We start from the raw sequence: 20908 nt of genomic DNA on the forward strand, positions 1-20908 counted from the left end.
ATAGAAAAAAAAACTCCAGGACAAAGACCTAGCTTAACAAAGGTACGAGACTTAGATAAATTAATAAAAATTTTTTATTATTTCTTGATTGCTCATTCTTATGTTTATAAGCATTACAGAGTATAGCAAATTTTAAGGGTTAGATCTAAAATATCCCCCAGGATCCTAATGTGTGTGGAAGGCAACTAGATCATGGGCGTATTACATTTGTAAGTGGATTAATCGACTGACAGGTTTGTAGCTCAATGTGCTGTTAGGATGGAGCCTGTTCAGAAGAGGTAAATCACTGGGTATATGATCTGGAAGGGTATATCTCCCTCACCAGTTCCTACCTTCTCTCTTTACTTCTTAACCACCACGATGTGAGTAGCTTTCCTTAGCCAGAGCCTTCCACCATGTCCTTCCTGCCTAGGAGCCAGGTGACTGTAGACTGAATCCTCAAAAAACCATGAGCCAAAATAAACCTTTCCTTTAAGTCGTGAGTGTCAGGTATTTTGTTCCAGAAACAATAAAGTGACTAAGATAGTAAAGGAGAAAAATCATACTGAAAGAACATAACCCCAGCCTCAGAAACTGTAAACAAAAGAGAGAAACAAAGAATAAAACAGGAAGGAGGATAGGAAGGGAGGAGGGAATGGAGGGAGGGAGGAAAGGAAGGAGACACAGTGAATTCTGATTTATTAGTATAACATAAAAACACAATGGGAATAACTGAAATCAGTTTTGCAAAAGATAATAAATCATAGCTAAATTGATTCTATCCAAATAACTAAAAGAAGGTTCAATATTTAGAAATTCATTGTATCATTCATTATACTAGCAAAGTATTATGGTCACTCCTTTACACAAAAAGAAAAAGATCACTTGATTAAAAATTCAAGTTTCCTGATTTTTTTAATAGCAATCTAGATACAGAAAAAATGTACTTCATCTGAATAAAGCCATGAAGGAATAGGTTTATAAATACGATACAGTACATCAAAAATTAAGACTTTCATGTAACAAAAGACTGGATAAAATGTTTTCAACCTACATAAAGCAAATGCCAACAAATCAACACAAAAAGATAACAAAAAGGAAAATGAGCAAGTCACAAAATAACTATAAATGGTTAATAAATATACCAAAGAAAACAAAGTCCTCAACACTAGTAATAAAAATAAATAAATATATTTTATACATATCCAGTTGGGGAAAAAGCAACTGCTTACTATTAATAAATTGAGAAAGCTGTGAAGAAATTCATGTGTTTTTAAGAGACTATAAACAAACTCATTCTACAGTAAACAAGTAAAGCTATTTTAGGCAGTATCAAAATTTTTTTTTTTTTGGTACCAAGGATCGAACTCTGGGACCTTGCACTTTCGAGGCAGGCGATGAACCACTGAGCTAAATCCCTGGCCCCAAGTAAGAAAATTTTAAATTTAAAATTGACTCATGTAGCCAAAGAAGTTCATACAATATTAAAGCAGTGTTCTTTACAATGGTATGAAAAATTTAAAAATCTAAATAACTATCATCAAAGGAACAATTAAACTACTTTCAGATCAATGTAACATGGGAAGATCTTCAAGATTTACTGTTGAGCAAAAACAAATACAATTATATTGAACAATATTATAACATGGAATCATTTATGGAAGGAAACCCAAACATTGTACATGTCTTCAGGACATATAAGAAATGCAAAGAAAGGATCTGTAATAACAATAAACTGTTTACTACTATTAAATCTCAGAAAATGCCTACTGTTAAGAAAATGGTCAAGGGAGCTTTAAATTTATTTAATTACATAATAATGTTTGAATTGTACAAATTTATTTTTTGAATTATACAAATGTAAATATCCATTTATTAACTGTATAAACAAATTTTTAACAAATTATGACATGTCCAAACTGAAGAATGTAACACACCTTTTCAAAGAACATTAGCAGCTTTACACAAATTAACATGGATAAAAGAAGATCACACATGGTAATGCATAAAGTCTACATGAATACACAACCAAACTGTTAATTGTTCTTTCTTCATACACAATGGCCCAACTATGTGAAGAAAAAAAAAAAGCACAAATTCACATGTACATTCAGAAAAGTAAAATTAACACATCTTTTTAACATAAGAATTCATTTATATGTGCTCAGGGAAAAAAAAGGAAAGAAAAATTTAAATAGTGCAACCCACCATTCCACAAAATAAAACAAATTTTCTATGGTATACACATCCTGTCCAATGCAATGATGTCAAGGTTTAATGATATGTATCTGGTGATTACTCAAGAGATGGTGACTTGTTCCAATCTGGAAGAAAAATTAGTTATGAAAATTTTAACTACAAGACAGGATGTCAAATATCAGTGTAACAACATTCCTTAACTGTAAGAATTTTCAAGAGATATTTTGATGATACGTGGTCATGCGGTCTTTAGAGACCACCTCTTATGTAAGACTCAGTGATACTATCTCTAATACATATTTACAATATAGATAGATAAAATTAACTATTAAATGTGTGTAGACATTGTTCAATATTTCCCCATACAGTGGTGATTACTGTGTTGGTCAGTCAGCAAAATAATGAGTATGATCTCCCAAGTTTTTCCTTTTGGTCAGTGAGCACTAGCTGAAAAATGAACAATGGCACATTGATCCAACCTCAGATTGAAAGGCAATACAGAATGTTTAAGAATGTGGACTATAGAGCTTAACTGCCCAGGAACAAACCCTGGCTCTAGCACTTACTCTTTATGTTAATACAAGTTGTCTGTTTTCCATATCTTTTTCTTTTTCTTTTTTTTAAATTTCTTTCTTACTTTTTTCTTTCTTTATGGTAGTGGTGGGACTGGGGATTGAACCCAGGGCCTTTGCACTACATTACATCTCCATTCCTATTTATTTATCTATCTTTAGGGCGGGGGGGTGAGACAGAGTCTCACTATGTAGTACAAGTTGGCTTCAAACTTGAGGTAATCCTCCTCCCTCAGCCTACTGAGTACTGGGATTACACACATATAACACCACACCCAGTTCTATTTATTTAATTATTTGGAAGGTCTCACCAAATTGTCCAGGCTAGGCTCCAACTTGAAATCCTCTTGCTAGTAGCTCAGCCTCCTGAGCTACTCGTATTACAGGCATGAGTCATTGTGCCCACTGCTTCCCACATCTTTAAAACAGAGATTGTCACACACACACACACACACACACACACACACACACACACACACACACACACACCCCACAGCTCCTCTAAAAGAGAGAAAAGGAAAATGTCATCCACCTCACAGCATCAACTACAAGTGAGTAGATCTAGAGTACTTAGAATGGGACCTGGCACTTAGTAAAGCAGGGCATACTACCATAGAACAGGGTGGAAAGAGCAAAACTATCCCTTTTTCTCTCTACCTCTATTCAATCACATTTCTCTTCTATAGGGTTACTGTTTAAGTAGATATGTCTACACTATTTATACACACAATCTTTCTCCTCCACTTTCGGTCTCTCCTCTTTCTTTCCCCTGCTTCTCTTCTCTTCTGTATTCCTCTGTTCTCCCCTCCCCTTTCCCACCCTCTCTCTGGCATTCCGTGGTTAGCCCTGGAATGCATGCTTTAAATGACAGCTCTAAAGGTAACTGATCGTTTCTGATAAACACACAACTGGAGAATATTGACTGTCATCTCTATCTTCTGCATTCCTTAGTGCCTGTTGCCATGTACTGAAGATTTGCCATTAGTGGCACTCATCACTCACTTGTTAAGCCAAATCCAAATATACTCAGTTTTCCTTTGACCATTAAAACAATACAAAGTAAATTTTCTAGATGCTTTCACACGAGGTATTCACACATGTAATATTCATTTGTGATTAATTCTATCAACGTAATTTTCCTTTTCCTTCAAGTTTCACTTACTCCTTCCTCTTAAGACCTACCACATTCTACATTTTGTTCATATCTCCATTTCTCCATGACAAAATTGTTAATTTTTGAGACATTAACAGATTTTTAGAACAGAGCAGGTACTCTATAAATATTTAGCATCTGAAGGAAAGGTACATGTGAAATATTTCAAAGAGTTTAAGCATAAAATTTCACTACCATTAATTTCACCTATCTAGAACTGTCACAAATCAAAAGGGGAGCTGTGACTGCTTATTAGTTTCATAACCTCTGGGTAGGGTTTCTTAATCTCTCTTGGAATAAACTTCACCTTTTATAAAATGGAAATAATGCATATCTTATGAGGATTTAAAATGAGAGAACATACATAAAACACATTTTTATACCTAGCACATGGCAGACACTCTGCTGATTTATCTGTTGAATGGATTGATCACTGACAACAGAGAAAAGAGGTACACAAAATAAAACCCTTCTGACTGAATCCTCTCAGCCCAAAATATAATTCTTCTGAGTGTTTATTCAAAAACTGGGATGAGAATGATACATCATGGCAGTGAGAGTACTCATAAATCCAACAGTCTCAAATCAACGAAACTTAAGATTTTACTAGGAAAAGAGTAGAAGGGGATGTCTCCCTCACATCAGTTCTATTTGTCTAATTTTTAAAATCATGTCATCAAGAAAAATGTCTATAACTCAAATTATTCTTAACATACTGACATTTCAAAGAGAAAAAATTCTCTGTCCTAATGAGTTAGAATATTTGAAATATGCTATCAATAAAATTATTTCCCCTAAATTCTTAGCAAAAGTCATCACATTACAACTTGAATCTAATCCCAAGCAAAGGGTTTATAATACAAATAGCCATATAAATTTTATTATCAAAATACTTCAAGTGAAGGAGTAAGCTGTGTAGAAAGTTGTGGGAAGAGCATGACAGGCAGGGGGTGCAGCAAATGCAAAAGTCCTCTGTCCCAGAGGCTCCTGATGCTAAAAGAGCAGCAAGGAGGTGCAAATGACTGGAACAGTACAGAAGGGGTTAGATGTGTCAAGCAAGGTAGGTAACTCATAGTTATAAGTAATTCCTATGTGCATCACAGTGAGAATCTGGGTTTTTACTTTAACTAACTAAGCTAGAAGCTGGCAAACTTTTGATAGTAAATATTTTAGACTTTGGCAGTCTCTGCTCAGACATTCAAATCTGCCAATATAGGATGAAAGCAGCCATGGGAAATATGTAAATTAATGAACAAGGCTGTGTTCCAATAAAATGCTATTTATTTTCATTATGAAATAAAAGATACACAGAGTCACAATCTACTTCCATGATCTCTCTTAAAATCCCATCCATGAAATTCATCACTTTAGCCAAAATGAGTCATTAGGCTATCTTTAAAATAGTCTTATTAATTTAGTTATAACAAAGCTTGGAAAGACATTTTTAATATATGACAAACATGACTTTTTAATTTCATTGTACTCGGTCCATTTTAGTTCTACAGTATCTATTTTTAAAAACTAATTGCACTACAGTTATTTTCAAAACAGTTAACATTCAGCTTGCTAGTGGTTGATGTGAATTCCAAAAGAAGCATGCGAATGGTCTAGATTTGCCTGAACTCCAGGTGTTAAGTATTTTTAATCTGCCTATTGGTATACTTGTGCTTTAATCTTTCCACTTTACAAATTTATATCCTTAAAAACAGAAGGAGGAAAAATAACCTAATGTATCTCTCATGCCTCAAACATGGTTTTTCATCAAATTATTTTAAAAAGTCATGTAGGCAACAAAAATGTACAGAATATGTAACACAAGTCAAGGTGTTTAGGATCAAGTATGAATCACAGTGGAGCACAAAGTTAAATGGACCCACCCTGTGATTATTTCCCCAGTTTCTTAATGTACAACTAGAACAGATATACTGTACTTGGTAACTGGCACAATCCCCATATTGATTCTCTGATCCAGAGTAAGAATCATTACGATAGGAAAGATCAAGGAGAAACCAACATGGGAAAAAGAAAACAAAAAAACAGAAACTGGTGCCACAACCAAAGACCTGGAAGATTGAAAGGTGATGATAACTTGTTTGCTTGAGGTCTGTACATCAAGCAGATGTATTTTGGTGAATGAGTGGATTATCATAAATATAGACAGATAATAACTTCAATCGCAGTTAGTATTCAAAATTTATATTTTTAGAAGATCAAATAAATATAGCCTTTATAACCAGGCAAGCTTTTTTCTCCATATTAACTTGCAAAAAAAAAAAAAACTAGAAGCACCTTGTATTTTGTTAACTATAACAGTCTTGTTTCAGGTATATGTCAACTCTCCTATTCTACAACATAGTCCACAGAGATTTTGATCATATTGAGAGCCCACACCACACTGGCCTACAACACTAATGATACTGTAACAATTCGACCTGATGATCAGAAAATAGTTACTGCTTAGGTATCTTACTAAGATATATGCAATCCAAAAAATGGGAAGTTAAATTTCACTCCTGGGTTTCTGCTATCAATTGTGTCCAGTCAGGACTTAGAAAATAAAACAGTTCTATTTAAAAAGAGAATTTAGGGCCAGTGATTTAGCTCAATAGCACCACATCTGCCTCGCAAGCACAAGGTCATGAGTTCGATCCCTGGTACCAAAAAAAAAGAGAGTTTAATATGAAGAACTAAATAAATATAAAACTGTTAATTACGTGCTTAGAAGACAAAAAAGCAAGTACTATCATCACAAAGGTTATCAGATGCAGAAAGCAGTTTCTACTCTGGGGGAAAAAATGATAAGCTAAAATTATTAAAATTTAGAAGCTTAGAGGAAAAGCTCTTTAGAGTCAAAACTGAGATCCCTGAGGAGACTCATTACACAAATAAAATACTGAGTATAAAATTCTTATCCCAAACTACACAGTCCATTAGTAGTAGAGTTTGAACTAGACTCTGGTCCTCTTGACTTTAAGATCTTTCTACAACATTCCCTGACCAATATTTTGTCAGGTTATTCAAAACTTCTAACTTTCCTTTCACTTAAAAAAAAAATTGGGGGCGGGGGATTTAGCTTAGTGGTTCCGGCACCTGCCTCACAAGTGCAAGGTCCCGAGTTCGATCCCCAGTATCAAAATAAAAAAATAAAAATTAAGGGCTGGGGATGTAGCTCAGAGGTGCTGTGCCTGTCTGGCAACTACAAGGTCCTGAGTTAAATCTGTTATGGAAACAAAAAAAAATTAAATGTCAGGCCTGGTGGTGCACACCTGTAATCCCAGCTCTGGGAAGGTAAAGCAGGAAGATCACAAGTTCCATCCCAGCCTGGACTACTCAACAAATTACTGAGATCCTGTCTCAAAATTTTAAAAAATCTAAATTAAAAAAAAATTTTCAAAATTTAAAAATTTTTAAAAATTAAAAATGGCTAGGGATATAGCTTAGTGTAAAGGCCCTAGCCCAGGCTCAATCCCCTGAACCACCATCTCCCAACTGTTAAAAAGCAAAATTCTCTAAACTCACAGAAATATTAATTATAGATTGTCATTTCTAATATCACATTGGATAGAACCTATTCTGGTTTTTAAAATCATTTAACAAAAGTGGCTTTTGGAAGATGATGAATGTTGTATTTTTATCGGGATATTGATTAAGTGTGATCATTTTGAAAATTCACTGGACTGACTTTTACGCTTTTCTGTTTTCACATGAGGATTCAGAAAGACTGCAAAGTTGTGCTACCATCACTGCTCCTACTTGCCCAGATAAAATAAAACAACAGCCCAATAGAAAAATGGGCAAAAGATAAGCAATTTATACAATACTCAAGCTGATAAATCTTAGATTATTAACTCTTTCATCTCACACAAATTAAAAGAAGGAACAACAAACTGTTCCTGCATTTAATTCCTAAAACAAAGGAGAAATTGGTTTGTGATATGGAAATGGCAGAAATCATGAGAGAAAATGATCGTGTCAAATGATTCCTTATTGAGAAATGTAAATATTGAGCAATCAGGAACATTAAATAGACCTGCAAAGGGAGAACAGAACACCAAAGGGTGAGAAACGGGAATTTGCCAGATCTGGAGTCAAGACTACCTCTATAATTTAATAAATTATGTGAGTTAGGAAGGTTATTTTAGTCTCTTAAAACTATTTCTCAATTCTTAAATGGGTTCAGTAACTCCTATCTTACAGCAATGTGTAAGGACTAGCATTATCATATTGAAAAATTCTGCTTGTATTTTATATTATTACCTGTAAGAAGGATAGTGAGTCTTTTATGAGACACTATTAAAGGAAGAAGAAAATGAAGTTGGATTTCTTTAGGGTTATACTATTATTTTTCATTTTTATATCAACATCTAATACAGTGCTTGATATAGGATAGTAGCATTTCAATAAATATTTGCTTAATTGAACTATATACGTCTTGAGAGGTTAGCAAAACAGTTGTGGCAGAATTTAAAGCAATAAGACTTCTCTCGTAGGAGAAATAATTATAGATTAAATAATTATAAATAAATAATTATAGATTAAATTTTCAGAAGTCTTATGGAAAAGACCAACTGGATGTAAATATCTAAATGTCTTATTTTAATAAAGATTTAAACAAAAAGAGGATAAATTTAAAATTTAAGATACATTGATGACGTAAACTTTCTGTTAAAATGGTTTCTCACTGAAAGTTCCCAAAGTAACAGACTCCAAATTCCTAATAAAATGCTCAGAAGACAAAAAGGGGAAAAAAACCTTATACTATGGTCCCCAACTAAAAATTGTATATAATCAGATGCCATGATTCAGGAAGAATTGGAATTATGAGAAAAATAAAGATATACTAACCAAAACGATGAAACAAAACAAAAAATCCAACTTAGCTCTTGATGTAATCTTTGCTAAAGCAAACAAATATCCAACTGCAAAATAGCAATTTTTCTCCAAACTTCTGGTGGAGTTAATACTCTTTACCCTCTTGGCCTCCACTAGTATTTTTTTTAAGAACTAGGCACAGTCTACAAATACAAATGGTAAGCTATAAATGCTAAGAAAGTAGGGAGACATTGTAGTGGTAGAGAATATTTCAAAACTGAGACTCAGAGTAAAATGCTTGAGAGGGTAAAGATAGAAACCTTTTTTGGAACTATAGATTTTTTCCAAAAAGAACAAAGATGAATATTTTTATAATTCTGGGCATAGGAAAGCCATTCTTAACACAAGACATAAATCTCATGACTGAAAAAGGAGAAAAATTAAGATTTGTCTATCAAAAAAAATAAATTGATTTGACTATGAAGTATTTAAAACTACTGCCATAAAAGACTATATACAAAGTTAAAAGACACCTTTACTACACATAAGTAGAATATCCATGAGAATCAATAAAACAACCTACACCCCAATAGAAAAATGGGCAAAAGATAATAAGCAAGTTATAGAATGAAATACAAATGGTCAAAAAACCTAAGAAGCACACACTCATTAATAACCAGGACAAATGCAAATGAAAACTTTTCTGATCATAAAAATGACAAGATATGAGGACTTGAAAATAATCGACACTGTCAAAGGGGATAAGCTAACACAATTCCCACAAAAGCTTAAATATATACAATTAAGATCTATCACTTTTGCCTCCTTACAGTACTGGTACTATAAAAAACATTTTACACTCTATGTACAATACTGTATTAGCATACAGTTATCCAAACGAGTCTTAAATTTTGGGGTCTTAAAGCCTGTCTACACCCCTAAAAATTAAAGGGCAGATGAATTGTTACTGGAGCTACAGAAGGACTGACTATAAAGCGACAGAAGGGAATTTGGAGTAGGTGAGGAAACTGTTCTATATGATTGTGGTAATAACTGTCCAAAATCACAGAACTTTATATTAAAAATAGTGAATATATTGTATACAAATATACCTTTTATAAAAACCTGACTTAAATTGGAGGAACCCAAAGAGCTTTTGTTTATGAGGCTTGCAAGTATTAACACTTAGCATAGTAGAAAATGTAACTGAACTTTAAAATAGTTTTCAGTTATTTTTAAAAATAATAAATGCACTAAATGTTAACATAATTTATTCTTCATGAAAAATAACTTTTTCAAAGCAAAAACATTTTGTGAGAAGAGAAAAACTGTTGTATTCTGTATTGCTCTTACCCTATCACAAGTCATTATAGCCTCTGCAAAATTTAACTGTACACTTACGAGAAAATGAGAGTGAAAAGATGAATAATTCACTGTCAAGCTCTGTGAAAAAAAAAAAAACCTGAATACTATTATGAAAATAATTTTAACCAGAAGTGTCAGGGAACCCCATGAGTTCCTGGGCCACACTTTGAGAACTTTTGATTTAGCCAATACAAGAAAATGTCAAATTTTGAATATGGACTAGAAACAAAATGTACTTCTTTTTAAATTAAGGAAGCAGTATCCTATGTAATTATCTGCTCCACTTAAATATAGTAATATTCCTCTACTCCGGGTCAAAATCTCTACCAAAGAATGATTTACAATGAGCTACAGACTCCAACGTAAGTAAAAATATACTTTTGAGACCCAAGGATTTAGGAAACGAGTAGTCCATAAGAAAGTTACAGTACCATGTTTAAACCTTCACTCATCAACCATCTGAAGGACAAGGCAGATCACGGGCAGCATGAATACATGAAAAGGAGAGAAATGTCTGACCTTAAAGAGATTCATAAAATACAAAAAGAAGGTAGAATAACTGCAATAAAATAAAGCAACATAGGAGCAGGCATAACCTAAATATAAGAAGAGAAAAAATAAACATCCCTTGATCACATGGTTAACAGAAGAACACAAAAGCCTGTGTTAAATCAGGCATGGTGGCGCAGGCCTGTAATCCCAGCCCTGGGGAGGCTGACGCAGGAGGATCTCTGGGAGTTCGAGGCCAGCCTGGGCTACATAGTGAGTTCAGGCCCAGCCTGAACTACAAAGGGAAACCCCGCCTCAAAAAACAAAATAAAACAAAAAAGCCCCGTGTTAAGCCCCTATGCCCATTCCACAGGTGACGAAACTATGCCAAATGACTAACTTGTGCAATGTCACTCGCGACTGTGAAAGCGAGACTCCACTCACTTCTCAAGCAATCATTCTGTCTCACTTGCTATCCGTGGCATTAGGACACAGCGTTAGGGAAAAGGCTGCAGAACCCACAGGAGGCTACAAAGCTCCACAGTTCAAGTGCTTGCACAACTTTCACAACTGGACAGTAATACCTGTCACTCCAAGGGACCAAGTCAGGAGCGTGCGGTCCAGGGCGACCGGCGGCGCCCAGCAGACCGCGGGAGCGGCGGGCGGGCGTGGGCAGCAGAGGCTCGCGGTTCTCCAGCACCGGTACCGGGGACCAGGCAGCGACTGACAGGACCACGCCCGCTCGCCCACACGCCGCGTCCAGGACCAGGTCGCGTCGGCTGGGACGAGTCCCGGGGCCCCCTCCTTCAGCGGCCTCAGTTTCCCCATCTGTACTCCACGGGTCCGCCGAGCTGGGTCTTGGCGCCCCTCCCCTCGGCCACCGGAACCGTCCGGGCCGGGGGCCGGGGACTGAGGGAGGGCAGCCCTCACTGAGAGGGAGAGGAAGAGGGCGGCTACCCGCACTCACCCGGCTGGTGTTTCATTGCCATCACGGACACTAGGTAGTGGGCGATGTCAAAAAAGGGGAACATGGACGTGTGGGAGAAGGTCAGCGTCAGGTCATCCCACGAAGAGTCCATGGCGACTACCGACCGCGGCAGCCCGCCCCGGCCACAGGCTCCCCTCCGGCGCGGCGGGGGAGGGGGAGGGGACGGCCGCGGCAGCGCGCTTTGTCGCAAGGCTCCAGCCCTGCGCGTGCGCCCTGGAGCCGGGACCCGGGCGCCGAGGGGCGTGGCCGCCCTCTCCGGGGACCCGCGAGGTCGAGGGCAGTTGGAGGGGGCGGGGCGAGCGCGTTCCCGGCGGCCCGCGGGGCCTGGCCTTGGGTCTCCTAACAAGGGTCCTTCGTCACCTCGGATCCGGGCGCTGGGCGGGGACCCAGGGGACCAACAGACGAGCAGAGGTAGACCGCTCAGATTTCTTTCTGTACATTAATGTGATCATTCACCTTTTATCGAGCAACCACGGTGTAAGTCACGTTGTGACTTATTGAAAATACAAAAAAAAAAACAATAATATCTTACCCTCAGGAAACTTGCGTTTTCCCGAGTTTTGTTTTGTTTGTTTTATTTTTTTAAGAACGCGCATAGCTGTACAAAGCGTGAGAAATTTGGGAAAAGGTACTAGAAGCAGAAGAGGGTGGTTGTCAGCTCCACCTGAAAAGGCAACAAAGAGTGTTTGTCAAAGAAGGGAAGGAGGAATTAATAAAAGGATTGAGGTTACAAAGAGAACTAGAAAATGAGTAGGTTAGGGTTAGAAAACAGTAAGTTGAGTTTGGCAGCTTTGACAGATCTGCCAATACCAGGAAAATGGGAAATACACACAGGAGGAGATGCTAGGTATTTAACAACTACATGGGAGCGTGCACTGCAAAGGGAGATTTTCTTCACTGAATATGTAACTATTTGTTATTTTTGGTTTGGTTTTGATTTTGCTTGCTCTATATCAAGCATTTTGCTAGATGTTAGAGGCACTGCCCTAAACACTAAGTGCTTAAAAGGTAGGAAAATTTTAGTAAAGTTCTATATTTCTGTACTTACCAAGAAACAATAAACTTGTTAAAATAAGTGTCACGTGATTTTCTAAGCAAACATTTCTTATAGAGAAGTGGTTTTAGATCTCTAGCACACTCTCTGGTAAGCACCTGCAGTTATCTATACTTTGATGTTTAAGTCAGTTCTTTCTATACTTTTTATAGGTTTCCTTATCCTAGCAATTTCAGAGTTAGGAATTTAGGGGCAGAACTTGGCTGTTACTTTCTAAAAGTCCACTATATTTTATTAGTCTTAAATTTCACACCATATGTGTTTTATCCCTAGACTTACAAAATACTTAACGTTAAGTACTGTTTTTTGTCGGGGGTTTTTTTTGCTTGTTTTTTGTTTGTTTGTTTGTTTTGGTACCGGGGATCAAACTCCAGGCCTTGCGCTTTTGAGGTAGTAACCTGAACCACTGAGCTAAATCCCTGGCCCACAAAATAATGTAAAGTAATCCTTACAAAATTTCTAAGACATTATGTCTATGCATGTAACATTGTGGGACATAATTAAATTCATTATTAACATCAGTAAGCCAACACGGAAAAATACCAGTAATATTTTTAAGAAGATATGTCAAGGGCCAAGGATTTAGCTCAGTGGTTTTGCTGCCTGCTGCACAAGTGCAAGGACCCGAGTTCGATCCCTGTACCAAAAAACAAAAGAGAAGGTACATCAAGCATTTTACTTACCTTAAAGAGATTAATTCCAACAGAGAAGAATTTATCATGCCAGACTCTACAAGTAATCTGAAATGTGTTTCATTTCAAAACTGCAGAAATAAGCTTGGTCACATGTGCCTAGACCCAAATTGAAGACTTTTTTTTATCTAAGGGAGATTAAATAGTAATCTCACAAAAAATAAGTTCTATTCAAATTTTAAATGAACTCATTGTATTTGCCCCTGGTCAGTGTATAGGTTATATTTTAGTCTAATGAAATGGGGTATAGTAGAAGAAAATGGGGGGTGAAGTGAGGGAAAACTTTGAATTGGTAACAAGAAAGGGCAAAATTCAAGAAAATTATGTGTGAAAATCCAAACTTTTCCTGACTTCTAAAAGTGGTTAACAAAATTACATATTTATTGCTCATAAAATGAATCCAAATTACAAAGTGTACTTCATTTATTAAGAAACAAATTTGAACATCTGAAAAAGATTTTGACTAAACCTATTGGAAGCAAATGTGAATTCAAAAACATATAGAATTAATTTTTATAAATCAGATTGCTCAGCAGCATCACTGTTGACATTTTGGGCTGAACAGTTCTCACTGGAAGATGGTCTTGTGTATTATAGGTTGGATACCAGCACCCCTGGCACTACATGCCCGTAATACACACACACAGTATATTTCCGCACACACACCAGCTGACAACCAAAAATGTCTGTAGATATTGACAAATGTCCTCAGGATAAGGTGGGGAACACACAATCACCTCAGGTTAATAATGAACAAATGCTTCCCTCAGCAGTATGTCTCTATTAACACAAACTTTACAGTTCTGCCACTAACATTAATCACCAGATCAAAATACTCTTGTAACCCTTCTTAGTTTCAGCTTGCTCATCCATCTCCCTAGCCCAAGTGGCAATGTCCTGAAATTCACCATTATAAATGCAATCATAGCCATTTATTACCTGCAATACTGCTTTCTATCCACTGAGTGGCATGCCTTTCACTCTGGGAAATCCTAAGAATAACTTTTTAAAGGATCCTGAAGAATCCATAATTACAAAGTTTCATAATAAAAGTTAAATTGCACTTCTAAACTTTAATATTCGGTGAGGCATTTCTATAAAGTCTTTTTGATAGACACTTGATAACTGCACTGTATCAGATTATATTATAATGATGTAAGACAAAATATGTGTACTTTGAATTAAACTTTTTTTAATGTTCAGGATTATCAAGGAGAATTAACTACAGAGCAACAATTGTCCTCAAAATATCCAGATCATTCAATTCAATCAGTACAGTGAGATACTGGGTCATGAGGTCTAGTGATAAACTAACCCAAATACATACTAAACTCTTTATATTTAATAATAGTTCCATTGACATTGTCTGTCAGAAAATATGACTTTGCTTGTGTGTTTGTTATACTGGAAATTAATATCTCTTTCTATAAATATCATTTATACCTCTAATATCAACTGTTGAACTAAAACTAGTCTCTATACACAACAAGTACTAATTTACCTAATTATAATCTGATGATGGGGCCGGGGATTTAGCTCAGTGGTTTTGCTGCCTGCTGCACAAGCGCAATGACCCAAGTTCGATCCCCGGTACCAAAAAAAAAAAACCTGATGTTATCAAAGGGAATGGCTCTACTTTTCATCAATGCCAGGACTGCCAAAACTGCAGTCTTTCACCACTGCCATAGTTGTCAGTTGTCTGTTGTTAACACTTGTGGTTACAATCTGTCAAGTGTAACAGGTGCCATAAAGTCACAGAATATTAGAATTTTAAAAGTTGAGTGGATGCTTTAAAAACAAAAAGTACCTTGGAGTACAAGTAACTTAACCAAATAAGAAATTTACTGAAAAGCTGCCAGGGAATCTTATGAAAGTGAAGAAGAGTTGAACAGTCAAGCCCCAAAAAGAGCTAGAAGCAGGGCATTTCTAAGATCAGCAACAGGTGAGTATAGGCTTCTCTCAGTGACTGGTAATAATGCCAACATCCCTCAGCCTCTGGGTTCCCCTATTCAATACTGCCAGGGTAGACCACCTACCCTAGCATGGGAAATGTGTCCTGTCTTGGTTATGGGAGGCTGGGCCACATGATTCAGATCTTACATATCCCTATGTATTGGAGTCTATTTCCTGACAAAGAAGGGAACCAGGCAGCCATCTCAAGAGGTATCTATTATAATAATTTTTCTTTATCTTGTCTATTTTAAAGTAGGAAGCTATGGCTAGAGAGAAGTCACAAAGACATCCCATAACAGACTAGAATTTACTGTTGTGATTCAATCAGTTTCCCCTAAGTACAAGTACTGGATTTTCTCCTGTTCAACACAACCTAAATACTGTATTTCTAAAGTTTTCCTTTAGAAGACCCAACATCTCTGTGGCAGTGAAAAGTCTTCCCACCAGGGAAGACTTATTAGTAATCACAAAGTAACACCATCCTGTCCTTTAACGTTGTCTCAACAGATTCCATTACTTTCTCATCACTTATTATGTTTTTTAAAAAAGAAAAGAAAACAGTTTAGCACAGTTGTTGTAGAATTCTGAGATACAAGAAAGACTAAGTGGGAGTCAGGAGGATTCATTTAAGGTGTATACACCAGGTCAGGGGACTTTGTGTTCAAAATGGCTGAGCATTGAAGAGAAGCTTCAGCTTTTATACATTTTGTTGAAGGAAGTAGTTTTTCTAGGGACATAGCTAGTGAGTTTACCAGTACAGGACAGGGCAGACAGGTTTGTAACTTTGCCTTGAAAGAAGACAGTGTCTTATGAATCACATGAGAACAGAGTGTCATAAACTTTGCTTACAGGACATAGCTGTTAATTTTATCTGTACCAGAATAAAGAGTTACAGCTACAGGGGAGAGGGTGGAGATAAGGAGGGCTGCCCAAGACCAGTAAGGACTTGTTTTCCTTTAAGTCCTGCTTCACAGTTAAAATGTTATTCTTCCATCTGATTCAGGACTTCTCACCTCAGATCTGGTCTACCTGTTCCAGGGACTTTCAGTGGGAGAAAGGAGTATAGTGGCATCTTTCAACATTTCCTCATCTTCCACCCCTTCCATCCTCTACTGTCAGGCCAGTGAGTGGGTTGGGGTGGGAGAATTCTAGTTAAGGTACACTTGGAAAGCATTGGTTATACTTTTTGATTTGGGCCTTATGGTTTTATTGTGGGAAATATTTTATTTATTAGTCACTTTCCTTGTCATCAAGACATAATACCCAACACCCACAACTCAAAGGAGAAAAGGTTTATTCTGACTTAGATTTTCAGTCCAAGGGTGAAAGGGCATGGTGGAAGACCCTGGCCTGGAGGAAAGCTCCTTACATCCTGGTGGTCGGGAATCAAAGAGAGAAGGGAGGAGTCAGGGATGAGAATATACCCTTCCAGGTCACATGCCCTGTGACCCACCTCCAGCCAGGCCCCACTTCAAGTCAGCTGTAGCCCTCCATAATCTAATCACTTTCCTAAAACCCCACCTCTGAATACATGAGGCTTTCAGGGAACATTCCAAATCTAACTGCAACAACTATTTCTGTCTTTTTTTTAATGGCAGGCACCCAGTCTAACTCATTCACAGGGTACATTGTGGGCTCCCCAATGATGCCATAGGCCTTCAAGTCTTTGTTATGCACAGTATGGCAGATACTATCAGAGGACTAACCCTACGTGAATATGGAGCTCTGCATATTAGGTTAAAGCATTAAATATGGTGTATCCAGACTCTCACTGGAGTTACCATGTGTTGAAATATGGCAAACAAAACTAAAGGGAAGGTCTGTTGACATGCTTCTGAAAAAAAAAAGTGAAGAACAAGTGGTAAGATTGACACTATCCAACCTCAAGATTTACCATAAAGCTCTAGTAATCAGGACAAAATGATAATAGTGAGAAAATAGAAAAGTAAACCAATTAGAAAATTTGGTGAGAGGAGGTGAGCCACTCCCAGCGCACAGGAGGAGGCTTCTGGGCCACCATACCACCCCCCGCCAGCACAAAGGAAGTGAGCCACACAGGTGCTAACAGCAACACTCTCCCCCCTTGAAATGAGAAGACATGTAAATAATTTTCAAAACCAGACTCCCAGATCACCTAAAACAACCCCAAATGGAAAGGAGATGGAACACTCTGATATTCAACCACCTGGACTCCCTGAACTGGCAACAAAAGAGGATTTGGAAAACATGAAATCAGAAATAATTTCTCAGATAACAGCAGACAGTGTGCCCATAGTGCAAGACATGATTAATAAATCTAGAGAGGACACAGATTAAAAAAAATAGAGGAGCTGAGGAACATGATGGAATTCCAACATAAGAAACAAATGGAATCCATAAAACAGATACAAACAGATTTCCAGGAGATAAAAAATTCCACTGAAAGTCTACACAGCAGAATGAGCCAATGTGAGGACAGAATTTCAGATATAGTATATAAGATTGTTATTAGTGGTCAGGAAAAAAATTTCTTTAAAATTGTAAGAGACCATGAGAAATCAATTCAGCAGCTGCTAGATGATGCAAAGAAGAATAACATAAGACTGATTGGGGTCAATGAAGAAACAGGAGAGAGTGCAGATGAAATTAAAAAAAAAACTGTTCAAAGAAGTAATGGCAGAAAACTTCCCAAGCAGGGGAAAGAACTTGACATACAGATAAGTGAGGCATATAGGACTCGAAATAGCCTTGATCAAAAAAATCTACACATAGGCATATAATTGTTAAGATTCCAGAAACCCATCAGAAGAACAAAATTCTACAAGCAGTTAGAGAAAAGAAACAAATCACATACAGAGGAAAGCCCATCAGAATCACAGCTGACTTCTCAACACAAAACCTCAAGGCAAGAAGAGCTTAGAGTGATGTATTTCAAGCCCTAAGAAAAAACAACCTCCAACCCAGATTGATGTACCCTGAAAAACTATCTTGCAAAATTGATGGAGAAATAAGATATTTTCATGACAAAGAGCACCTTAGGAACTTCAAGAATACCAAACCAGCACTCCAAAAAATTTTAGACAATATCCTAGGAAAAGACAATGAGGATCACAACCCCAGGAAGCCCAGCAGAATGAATCCATTGGGCGCAAAAAGAAATTAAACACAAAGGGCGGGGAATCCAACAAAAAGAAAAAGTCATGACAATAATAAGTCAATATGTATAAGTTATAACTATCAATGTTAATGGTCTCAATTCACCAGTCAAAATAAATAGACTGGCAGAATGGGTCAAGAAGCAAGATCCAACAATACACTGCATACAAGAAACACATTTAATTCAAAAATAAATTCATAGACTGAAAGTTAAAGGGTGGAAAACAATACTCCATGTGACAGGAACCCAAAAAAACAAAAAAAAAGTGGGAATAGCTATCCTCTTTGCAGATCAAGTGGATTTCAAATGAAAATCTGAAACACTCTAGTCCCAAGAATTTCAGATAAGGGATAGTCAACTTGTATGTACAAATCTATTGTGAATGTTTGTTTTCATTCCTCGTAAGTAAAAACTCAAGAACAGAACTGTTGGTTCTTAACAGTAATACAAAATATTTCTATATTGTTTTCCAAAATGGTTTTATCATTTTACATTCACATTAGCAGTATTAGAAAGTTCTAATTGGTTCACACCTAAGCTGACATTTGTTCTTTTAAAACTTTTAACTTCATCTCCCTAATGAGTGTATAATTCAATCTTGTTGTTTTACTGATTAGTATTTTTCTGATTCTCATGTTGCACACCTTTCCTTGTGCTGTACTGGCTATCATCTTCTTGTGTCTACTATTTAATTGGGTTGTCTACTAATGAGCTGTAAGAGTACTTTATATATTCTGGTCATAGGTTATATGCATTATAAATATGGTCTGTTTAAGGACTACTTTTCATTTTCTTAATGATGTCATTTAAAGTTATAAATTTTGATGGAATCTCATTTATCAATTTTTTTATTTTATACATCATGTTTTTTATATCCTAGGAAATTCTTGCCTACCCTAAATTCATAAACATTTTTCCTTACAATTTCTTCTTAAAGTTTTATGGTTTTAGTCTTTCATATTTAGGTTCATAGATCCTTTCAAGTTATTTTTATGTATGGAAATAAAAGGTTGAGGTTAATTTTTTACATACGGATACCAGGTGTTCTAGTGACATTTGCTGAAAACACTATCTTTTCATCTGCTCTTGAATTGAGTTTATGTTCTATAAAATGTTAATGTTAAATAATCTTTAAAAACTCAGTGAAGGGCTGGGGATTTAGCTCAGTGGTTCTGCCACCTTCCTCACAAGTGCAAGGACCCAAGTTCGATCCCCAGTACAAAAAAAAGCCAAAACTCAGTGGATCATATGTGTGTGGTTCTATTTCTAGAGTCTCTGTTTTATTCTAATGATCTATATGTCTTTCCTTACACCAACACTGCCTTGATTACTGTAGCTTTACAGGAAGTCTTAAAATTAGGTACTAAACGTCTTCCAACACTGGGTTTTTTTCTTTTTACTTTTCTAGGTCCTTTGTACTCCTACCTAACTTTTAAATTTCAATATCCAATTCTTCATTTATAGCAAGTATACACAGACCTGAATTTTTATATATACCTTGTGTTTTCTAATCCTGCTCAATTCAAGTACAAGTCCTAGGGGCTCCTAGAGATTTCTTAGTATTTCTTCTGTAGATGATCATTTCATCTACATATAAAGATTGTACTTCTACCTTGCCAATCCTATCCTAATTGTGTCATTTTATTGCCAGACTATTTTGGTTTGGGCCTATGTTTCAAAGTTTAATGGACAGATGAAGAGTAGGCATATCTGGCCTTGTTCCCCACCTTAGGGAGAAAGCATTGTATCTTTTCCATTCATATAAAGTGTTTTTGCTGGAAGTATGGAATATGTGGCTTATCTGTTGAGAAGGTTCTCTTCTACTTCTAGTCTCCTGATAGCTTTTACCATGAACAGCTGTAGAATTTAGTCCAATACATTTTCTCCAACTAGTGACAGGATAGTATGGCTTTTCTTTTCCTCTGTTAAAATGATGACTTTTGGGGGTGGATCTTCCCATGCTGAACCAACACCGCCATCCCTATAATAAAACCACTTTCTACATACTGCCAGATCTGACTTCCAATAGTTTGTTTTGTTAAACAAATTTCTATCTATTTTCATACTTTTTTCTTCAATTATCTTTAACCAGTTTTAGGATTAGCACAATGTTGATTTCCTAAAATGAGGGGAGAAGTGTTTCTTCTTTTTTCTGCTTTAAATATTTGATATAATTTATCAGTTAAAATGTATATGAGCCTGTTGTTGTCATATAGGTAGATTTTCAAGCTAGGAATATACTTTCTTTAATAGATGCTATTCAAATTTTATATTTCCTCCAGAGTTAGTTTCATTAATTTGTCTTCCAAGGTACTTCTTAGAAGTTATCAAATTTTATTTCAAAAAAGATTTTTGTAATATGCTTTCTAGATCCTTTAAAATTCTGTACAATCTGTGGTAATGTCTTCTAGATCTTGATATTTTAATTTTAAAAATGTATAATTGATATTGTATAATAGGAAGAAAAGGTCTAAAGGAGTAGGGGAAGTGGGATGGGTAGGGGAAAGGAAAGAAGG

At 36.4% G+C, this 20908-nt stretch overlaps 1 protein-coding gene across 3 annotated transcripts in view; it reads right to left on the reverse strand.

Moving 5' to 3' along the window:
* Window positions 1–11749, reverse strand: part of Tmem38b (transmembrane protein 38B) — a 53997-nt gene extending 42248 nt beyond the window's left edge. The window contains exon 1 of one of the 3 annotated variants that reach the window (XM_021261180.2): window positions 11537–11749. In XM_021261180.2, the coding sequence (XP_021116839.1) occupies window positions 11537–11648 (112 nt within the window). In that variant the 5' untranslated portion in view covers window positions 11649–11749. Of the gene's footprint in view, window positions 1–332; window positions 540–11536 lie in introns of those variants that run through there. The other 2 variants (XM_004848175.3, XM_087184203.1) reach the window with 2 other exon arrangements.
* Between the last annotated feature and the right edge of the window lie 9159 nt (window positions 11750–20908).

The sequence above is a fragment of the Heterocephalus glaber genome, unplaced genomic scaffold, assembly GCF_053883595.1.
Source record: "Heterocephalus glaber isolate CG9 unplaced genomic scaffold, H.glaber_assembly_v1.0 deba00001481, whole genome shotgun sequence".
Classification (NCBI taxonomy): domain Eukaryota; kingdom Metazoa; phylum Chordata; class Mammalia; order Rodentia; family Bathyergidae; genus Heterocephalus; species Heterocephalus glaber.